At 39.7% G+C, this 10,236-nt stretch overlaps 1 protein-coding gene across 1 annotated transcript in view; it reads right to left on the bottom strand.

The window, feature by feature from the left end:
* LOC103465682 (Golgi apparatus protein 1) overlaps positions 1–9,356 on the bottom strand; it is a 36,622-nt gene extending 27,266 nt beyond the window's left edge. The window contains exons 1-3 of the mRNA XM_008410711.2: positions 8,983–9,356; positions 1,435–1,464; positions 1,120–1,206 (exon numbers count right to left, since the gene is read on the bottom strand). Of these exons, the coding sequence (XP_008408933.2) occupies positions 1,120–1,206; positions 1,435–1,464; positions 8,983–9,315 (450 nt within the window). The 5' untranslated portion in view covers positions 9,316–9,356. The remainder of the gene's footprint in view (positions 1–1,119; positions 1,207–1,434; positions 1,465–8,982) is intronic.
* Positions 9,357–10,236: the final 880 nt, after the last annotated feature.

Genomic DNA, 10,236 nt, shown 5'->3' with positions numbered 1-10,236 from the left:
AAAATGCAAAATACAGCACAGCACAGAGAGGCGGCTTACACTAGTCTTATCTCAATATCACATGTCTTAATGGCACCATCTTAATTTATAAACACTTCAAAATCCTGTCCAGCTAATATCTGATCAGTACCAGCAGTGTTGAAAAATAGGTTTTACTGTTAAAGAGAGTTATTTAAATGTTCAAACTTTTTACAGGTTTAAAAACTGAATGAGGAACGGTGTTTACGCAGTCGATGAAACGCAGAAAACTGACCTACYGTAATTTCTGCACTTTTTAGGCACACCTAAAAACCAGAGACAGAGACTGCGGCGGCAGCATGTCAGTTGGTCTGTGTTACCCAGAAAGCAGTTGGGCACAACATCGCAACACCAACACCGTGAGTGAAACAATGACTGGGGCAGCCTACTACATAAAGTACTCGGGGACTACTTCTTTATCATTACACATTTGTAGAGTACGGAACAAAGGGACGGGTGGCGACCTTAACTGTAGCGTCTATTCTATGCACCTTATAATGCGGTGTGCCTTATATATGAAAAAAGTTTTAAAATAGGCCATTCATTGAAGGTGCGCCTTATAATCCGATGCGCCTTATAGTGCGGAAAATACGGTACTTTAATCTCCAATGGATAATATCAAACAGTGGAAGGATCAAACAGTGAACTTGTGTTATATCAGATGGAATATGAGCCGATCCCAGYACTTCCTCCTTACAAATCAGACAGATCAAAAGCTAAGCTAACGTCAGAGTTTTAAACGTGTGGTCAAACGAGTTTGGTTGGTTGTTGAGCTCCGTGAGCATGCTTCCACCTGCTGATAAAGTCAGAATTAAAGTAGAACCAGTTTAACACAGGAACTGAGAGATCAGAGGACCAACTGATTCTGGAGAAAGTTTTGCTGTTAATCTGGCCAAGAAAAACTGTAAAAACAAAAAGCTTCAAAATAAGTAAAAAGTCAAGTTAGTGTTGCAATAACTAGTCTTATCTCAATATCTCAATAACTAATAATTCTCACCAGCTTTAATATKTCTAAGTTTGGCACATTGATCTAGTTAGCCAAAGTAGGCTAGTTTATCAATTCTGACTAAATACAAGGTCAAAGTGGTGTTGACTTCTGACCTCAGAAATGGTCGCCTTGCAGACCTCCACAGCTACAGACTCAAACTTCGGATCGGTGGTGAGGTTTAACTTGTAGTTCCAYAGAAGCTGGAAAAGAAAGCAGACAGCATAACCATAACCAGTTCCAGATGATACGTTGCTTTTATATTCAAGTGTTTTAGTTCCAACTAAAATGATGAAACTGACAAAACTACTGAACATTCACGTTAAAGATTCCATTTAACTATACGTGCTAAACCAATTTCTCCATTCTACATATGTAGTAATACACTCAGAGCAAGGCATGCTGGGAAGAGGTGGCTTTAGAGTACTTACATGATTACAGTCAGCAGCAATTTCAGATTCCTTAAAGAAAAAGAAAAAAAAACATGGTCAGGGGTTTGGCATTAAGATTTAATTACAGCTCTAACATTTTTATTTTTTATTTTTTGGCTCTGTAGATGAACTAGACTAGCTGTTCTCAAGGTGGGCGGTACCGCCCCCCAGGGGGCGTTCAGAGGACGGCAGGGGGCGCTGGCGGAAATCTTTACAAAAGGGGGGTGCTGGGATTCCTTTGGGGGGCATTTGGCCAAAGGTAAACTTTACAACTTTGTAAAACTGTATTGTGCAACATTAAAACATGCTTGGCTGCAACTGTATCGATGGTAGCTCTTCTTCTATTCAGTGTTTGTAGCTTATGGCGCAGCTCCGCTCCTGCTACTGGTAGCTTCACAGCATCAGTTCAGCGTTACACCGGCTGATGACGTTGCTGTGATTCACTTTGTCTGGTATTTTCATACATATGTTTTGGAAGTTCTGTGATCATGTTAAGCAGCAACTTATAATAAAAAGTGTTTTATTTCCGTTTGAAGGCTGCCCGCTTCCATGGAAGGACAACAGAAAATCGCTCTTATAAACATGTAATTACTAAAATCACGATACCCTCACWGTGTATCCCTCTGAAAAATGAACCTATTTAAATAAAGAAATCCCTCAATGAGTGATACCACGATAGAGAGCGTTCATTTTATAGCTTTCATTTTATAGCTTTCATTTTATAGCGTTAACACTGGTGCCTTAAGTGGTCCGGTATGAAACGGGTGTGATAGAACAAGGTACCAGAGCACTTTTAAATTTCAATAATCAGAATACCAAAATTGTTACCGCTGTTTTAAAAGGTTTATGTCAGTCTGCCTTTTCTCCATCGATACGTTTCCCGAACGTTCCGCACCATAGGGGGTTATTTTTTATGTCAGTTGTAATGTCATGAGGCTGACGACTTCATGACACTTTCAATTTGACTCATTAGGATTTGATTAAGAACCAGATTGGTCTTTGCAATTTCTGTCCAGTAAAACTATTAATCTATAAATCAATAGACAGGTCTATATAAAGATATAATCCATGTTTCTGTCTCATATTTGTATGGTTTTAAAAGAACCTGGAACTTTTGTTTTTCCACTGAAAGCTCTGGTTTGAACAACAAATGCCATGTGGGTGAAATTTTATGGATGATACTCTGATGTCCCATTCTCCTGAAGGCAGCACAGAGCTGCACCACCAGAAACTCACAGAAACACTGAAGAGAAGAAGAGTTATGATTAATGTAGTTACAGTTCTATCCATGTTTTAATGTTGCAGAACTCAGTCGTTTTGGAAATAGTTCAAAGTTTAAACTCTCATTGTTGAACATCTTTYATCTGGTCATTTTGTGGAATATTTAACAACTAGAAAATGGTACAGAACGAGAATATTTTTTCCACTCTGATTGGCTGCTGTTAGGCCTACCAATTTTAAGTTGAATGTTCATTACATTTTTCGTAGACGCCTGTGAAAATAATTTCTATTCACATTGCTTTTTTGTTCTSTGGGAAATTAGTTTTGATGATAAATACAGAAACAAGCATAAAAATCAAAACATCTACAAGAGCGATAGTAATATTAATAATAAAATAATAGTCAGTGCAAAGTAGCCTGCAAATTCTTTGGTGGGGGCAGTGAGAGACCTGGATAAAGGCTAGGGGGGGCACTGGCCCGAAAAAGGTTGAGAAACACTGAACTAGACAATCATTGAAACTTAAATCAAATTAGCTTGTATGCAAAAACACAACTTCTAGATCATATTTTCGCCGTGTTGATCAACACCTCCTTTATAATCATAAAGAGTCTTCCCATAATCAGCCAAATGTTGAGAGACGGGAGATGAAGTTCCACCCAACACCAACGTATAGACACGGATGTGGAATAAGCCTGGATGTACAGACAGTAGATGATGTTCCAGGGTGTCTGTAAGCCTGATGACAATCCAAACATTTCTCTTGTTGAGACATTTGGACAGCGTGTCTGAGGCTGATGGCAGAGCTCAGGCAGACACACATCGTGCACACACGGCTCTGCTCAGCAGGATGTCGGCAGACTGATCGAYGCCGATATCGATCAGTCTGCCGACGTGAAACAGCCTTCTGGAAACAYGGCTTTATAGGTAAARGTTTACTACAGAACTACAATATGAAAATGGCCAAATAAAGGACCAGCATAGAGATGAGAAACACTGGAAGCTTAACCAGACCTGCCAGGGAGATCCTGACAGGTTTTATGTTCTCAGCCATTGGATCTACAGGAGATTTCTCAATGCATGCTCACATTAGAGGGACACAATCCACCTGTTGGGTAACTTAAAACCACAGTTATATTTTCAAGTAGTTCCACAGTAGAACTTGAAGCCAATTTGAAGAAAACTGCCTTAATGTACCTTCTCCACAGCCAGGTCTAGCTACATGCTGCATCAGACCTAAAAACTACTGAGACACCATGAAATTTGTACTTCATTTGTGGAGGGAAAAAACAATCTTACAAATTAATGATATTTTATGAGATGTCATTCATACAACAAACTCAAAAAAATGTTTTTTTAACAAACTTCAGCTGTGGACGTTCTCTGCCARTCTGCCTCTGATAAGTGAAAAACTTTGCGATGATGTTCATGGTGGGTTGTCTTACTCGTTTTTTTATGTTTGTTTTTTATGTTTTTTATGGCTATGCTTTTTTGAGGTGTTTTTTTTTTCTTTACCATCTAAATTATTCATCATACTATAACCCGATTCAAAACATGATATTCATTACAGATCCTGTTATCAGCTGCCCTAAGACTTTCACCACCAGTCGCTGAAAGAGCCTCAACAGTTTCTCACTAGTAGAAGAAATTGAGAAAATAAAATATCTTAAAAAAAAAAAAAAGTTTATGACACCGAGTAACGCCAAGCAGCTCATTTGATGTCACACTTCAGCAGACAAATTGGCTAAAGACATCCACCGTCAGTAAGAAACCATTTCTCTGAAATGCTGATTAAAGTCAAGGTTCGACTTCCTTCCTCAAACAAGTTCAGCTTCCACACACACATTTTTTTTGGTTGTTGATTTCACTGCTTCCAGATCTGAAAGTCGCAATAAACACAATTAAGAAGCAGCCATTATAGATAATTTTATCCTTCCGCGTCACACAGGTTGACCTGTTGCCGTCTCAGTGTGCTCTGTGTGTTTCCACGGCACGCTGCTGGACTGGAAGGTGTAGCCGGCTTCCAACTTGGAGCAACGCAAGAAGGGCTGACCGTTACGTTTGGCTCCGGATGCAGCCTTTTCATAATATCCAGTCAATGCTTTTAAATGCAAGTGAAGCAGTTGTGCAGCATTTCAATCTAATAGAACCAAYACCAGCTGAACAATTCATTTCTCCCATCAAAAAAAGTCTGTCGAATGTACGCTCTCAAAACAAACAAACTGCTTCGGTCATCGTTTGTTTTATATTAAACAAACTAAGTATATTGCACGCACAGAGCTTGAATACGTAAATAATTAGCCAACGGTTCCTGTAGAGCACTCACTTTGTTACAGTGAAATTTCTATAAATGTGATAATGTGCGCCATGTTGAGCAATCCGTCAAAGTGAAGATCCCCTCTGTGTTACACCGCATTAATGCAATAATTCATGCAAAAGGAAGCTCAACCAAGTCAACTAAAATGTTTATTTATGTTATACAGTATTCCAATTATGGGTTTGGATAATCTATAATCATCAAACTTAAAACAAAAGCTTAAAATATTTGGCTCCAGATGTACTGAATCTGTACACGYGTTTCACTCTGAAATGAAAAATACTGCATTTTCCACAATATTCAATTTTTTTGAGCTGCACGCGTTATTTACTGAACTCCTAAAACTAMATTTTGTTTACTCAGATTGTGGCTGGAACATGGACAATCACTTTAAATCATATGGTGTCCAAGTACGATGCATTCCCGGTGGGTTAACCCATGGTTGACCTGAAAGTGTGCTATGAGAGAAAACAGGAAGAAGTTRAGTATGAGACTGTGAAAGCAGCAAAGATTAAGTCCAAAGATATTAGAAAAAATATATATTTTAAGAATGAAATATATCAGATGTTTGATTACACTAAATATGGACAACATTAAAATAATCGCTCAATAACTTTAATTTATAGTTCTTATTTACCATTTACTCTGCCACATAATGAAACKGYAACATTTTTCAGTATTTGAAACCATACAAACCAGAACAGCAACATGACATCAGACCAGAGAGGACAGTCTTCAGTCTCCATCTGGACCAAGTACCACGTACACAAAACCACAGCGCAGCTGCCAGAGAGGCTGACCGAGGGCAGGCCCAAGAAACCCCAGTCTAAAAAGAATTCTGAAATCCCACCCAGCAGCCTGAAACAGGTTCAGCTTCCAGAGAGCAAAACTTTATCTGCTTCCTTGGAAAAGAAACAAGAAACATTGTAAAATGTGTTACTAAAATGGATCAACACTTACTTTGAACAAATCGTTCTAGTCTTAATTCTTGAGACAGCCCATCATGTTTTATTGTGACTTAAATGTTGTTGTTTTCGGAAACTTTGTTATAACTGATTAGAAACCCCWAGAAGGCCACAGCCAGATGTGATCCAGTCAGAACATACAGTCAAGACGAGGCACAGGAGGATGAACAAGTGAACACACAAAGAGAGAGCGAGAGAGAGAAACCTTTCCCATGATAATGAATGTTTGTCTAGAAACAAGATCTGCATGTAAGCTGCAGAGCAGAACGGCATCTGTTATWACACCAGGTTAGGCAGTACGTCMCTCAACACCATTATCCATGGTCAAACTAATGAATATTTCAACATGAAACTAAAAAGATATTCTTGAAGATACTCAATGACATCTTCCAAAGATGGCACACAGCAGCACCTCAGACAAATACTGGAGGGTCTCCCAGTGGCTCTTCTGTTACTGTCCTGGTTTAGGAGTTCTTACAGCTCATTCTTGACCAGTCATGTGGGCAACATCTTTGTCTTCTGCTGTATCCAACATCTACCATGTCCTTGGTCAGAAGTGTAAGGGGGGTAAAATAAATACACCATCGTATGCTGCAGTGGGAGAATTGTYCCAAGAGTACATTTCTTACGTTTCGTGCGAAAGATGAAATGCCTTTACCGAAACAAGACGTTGTCTAATCACTGAGTAAAAGACATTTCTCTGATCGTACACAGCATCGGTCTAAAGCCCCTCCACTTAACTTTCAGCTGCTCTGCTCAAGCTACCAAAAGTCTAAAACCGCTGGAAGTCTAAGACTCTCGTAACATGGCTGTACATCCAGAGGAGGATCACTAAATCCACATTGACACAAAAGTTTGTTTGAGATAAATTGCATACAAACAAGGTATTTCAAACATCTTTGAGCCTTAATGCAAGCTGTGTCAGCAGCAGAGCGGTGGCTATGAGCAACACTAAAAACTTATTTGCTAGAGATTGCTACTTTGTCGCTCAAGAAATTTAGAAAGGCAAGCACAACTAGTCCACTAACCAAGAACAACAAAGACGTCTTATACATGCAGGGTYTCCCCCAGTGTATTACAGGACTGGTGGGTCAACAGGCTTTATCCCAAAGATGATTGTTCAGAGACAGTCTGATATTGACATTCTCTTYAGTTTCATTTTGTTGAGAAAAAGAACAGAGCAGTAAACRTGGGTAACAAATGCACTGTAGGCAAATGTTTCTGATTAGAAAAATCTTTATACTAATCAAATGACAAAACTGAGGGTTGAGGTACATGTGTGGGCACCAAAGTGTTGCACAAAACTGATAAGCCGAGGGAACTTCAACAGAAGTGTAMTTCTTCTACAAAGCATTATTTTCAATATTAATTGATCTAAGATAGATGATCATTMTGTAAGGTTAATATTACGAGTGTCAAGTTCATTTGCAATAAATAAATAAAACTTAAAAATTTAGTGGACCTCCATGACAACATGTCATTTTCTATGCAACTTATGTTATGCCGACAACTTAATACCTGAGAGACTCTGCTGCACAGATCAAGAGAATCAGAACCAAAGCGAGACTCAAAGACCCAGATTTTTTTATCTTAAGCATTCTGAACTTTTTCAAGCCTCCTTTCATCAGCAGTTTTCTCCCAAACTAGATGAAAACAGCTCTTCACCAGAGTTTATCATAAAATTAGAGGCTTGTGACTGATTAAGTAAACGAGGTCAAGGCTCGTCCTAGCATCTGGAACAGCCTGCTAACACACACACACAGGGATCCTGGTTTGCTGCAGTTCTGCTCAACTGCAAGTTGATGAGCTCAACAAGTGAATAAACAATCAAACACACTATCAGGTTCCTGTGTGGAGAACACTGGGAAGATCCCACAAAAAAGTCTGAAACCTGAAAACTACATGAACAACACAAAACCTTATCCACTGACATCAAGTCATTAACTACATATGTAGGTAGAAAAAAAAAGTTTCATCCTGAAAAGCTTTATGAACAACCATGTGAAAAATGAGATTGCGAAATACTTACAGATGGAGCTGCAGCACAGTTGATTTGAAATACCTCCACAACGTTTTAAATAGGGCTGTGGAATAAAATCTATTTTTAATGAATTGAGATCATGACAATTCTGACAAGCTACAAAACTGGATTAAGTTTTGTTAGATTATTACTCGTGAGAACTAATCAAAATACAATAGAAAGATTTTTATTTGTTCTCCAAACTTTATCACCTGATCTGCCTGTTTGGTTGCATCGTGCCAAGATAAACTCAATAACATCTCAGACCAGACATCTGAACACTGATGATGACTGATGTCTGTCTGGAAGTGAAACTGGAAGTTTTCACTTACAGTGAAAACTTTTCTTAAGTAACATTGAAAACTTAACAAGAGTACGGTGCACTGTGCAAAAYAGATGAAAGGTGCCATTTCTAAATAAGAATTGAAATCCACACACCTATAATATGCCAACAAATCCTAACCGCTCTAATGAAGATGATAAATGGTTTGAGGAACAGAAATTACCTGACTCCTCAACGATCTTGAACATGTGAGCAGGTTACCGGTGCTCTAACTTGTTTAATAGATCAATTTACCCAGAGTTAAACTTCCAACATAAAGAACATCCCACACACACAAGAATCTAGTGATGTCKTGTGCGTATGCATCTTGCGTAATCTGACAAAAAAATTACCCTCTAACTTTTTTTCTGAACTATAATTTTGTAATTTACTTTCAYTGTTTCAACGTTTATCCTTGAACCAAAAAGCTTACTTTTAGAGACCATAGCAAACAGTCCTGCCATTGCACCACGCTGAATTACAGGTTAAGCAGTCAGTGTTTCTATGRTGTTCTCTGTCTGGTTTTGCGCTGGACATCACAGTACAAAGTGGGAGCCATTTAAAACAAATTCGTTTAGGCTGCGGTTCTGTATTCTGTATGACGTTCTCAAAATRCCAGCGCTAGCAGCAGTTAGCTACAAGCTGCTAACGGAGGCACACCCTGCAGCTGGTCTCAAACTACGTCTCCCATCGGCGCTAATTTACCTCCTTTTTATCCTGCAGACACTCTAGTACCGCCAGGTTGTTGTTCCAGGAATGTTTCGGACAACGTCGGGTCAGATCCTCCCTACATACTGCCTCATCGGACAGCTTCCAGCCGGTAGAGCGCCTCCGACTTAACGAGGCCCCCGCTGCCTGGTTCCTCTCAGCGGCTCCCTGGTTTGCTCCGGGACCCGGACCTGCAGCAGGATTTGCGGGGTTGTCTCCAATAGCACTGAGCCTGCCGACACCGTTGTTTTCACCTCCTCGAACTTGATGCGCCAGAGAAAAGATGCACATCACCAGCAAAATCAGAGGAACACGTATACAGTCCGCCATCTTCACTGAGCCACTCAGCCAACTGAGACGTTCAGGAACGCTCGGAGAGATTGGAACTGAAAATAAAGACGTAGACGAGTTTCCTTCCTTCATGAGTCCAGTTATTTTTGGTGAAGCTACCTTGAGTTCCAAAAACTTTTTCTGAACATTTGTTCTAAGTAAACCAAAAATATAAACAGAAATTCGGACGTTAATTGCATTACGTTTGCTTTTCCGAAAAAAATGTCACCAAAGGCACCATATAGGCGTTGTAAATTTTATATAATAAACACATGTTTGACCGTTTATAAACGCTCAGAAATCCCCATCAGTGGATTGACTAGACGGATGAGAGACAGCAGGCGCAAATCGTGACACCAAATCCTACTAATGGCACTTCCGGTGGCAGGTGTCATTATGCGCCACAAGTGCCACTGTTTTCGGGGCTAGCTGCAAGTGTTGTAACTGCCTTCGGCTGACTTCGGCTGACCTCGGCACCTCATACTGGCACTTCCGCTGACACCTGCTGTTAGAGATTTTTTGGTATTATCATTTTGTTACTACTTTAGTTCATATTCAGTCTAATGTTCAATTTAAAGTGTTCTCTTCCTTCTGTGTGTATAAACTGACSTGGAGGCCCCATCTGCCTGTTTGTCTTCATGTGAAACAGTTAACTGTGTGTTTCCCAGACCTTAAATTACGTTTCCACAGGTGCCTTCTTATCAACCGGAATACTCCCTACCTTAGAAACTGCCTGTGTGCAGTAATAAATTGTCTCTTACCTATCCTCCCTGTTTCTGCTTGATAATAAAAGACAAGCTGTAACCGATGGTCTTTAGAACGCTCAGTGGACGGCTTGGAGGAGCAGTTTGCTGAGTCTTCTCCATTTGCAAAAGCTTGGTCATAAAATTCATATACGTTGTCTGTGGTTCTTTTATTGAA

Source organism: Poecilia reticulata, linkage group LG6, assembly GCF_000633615.1.
Source record: "Poecilia reticulata strain Guanapo linkage group LG6, Guppy_female_1.0+MT, whole genome shotgun sequence".
In the NCBI taxonomy this organism is placed as follows: domain Eukaryota; kingdom Metazoa; phylum Chordata; class Actinopteri; order Cyprinodontiformes; family Poeciliidae; genus Poecilia; species Poecilia reticulata.
The sequence above is the reverse complement of the archived record's forward strand: the minus strand, read 5'-3'. Positions and strand labels throughout refer to the sequence as shown.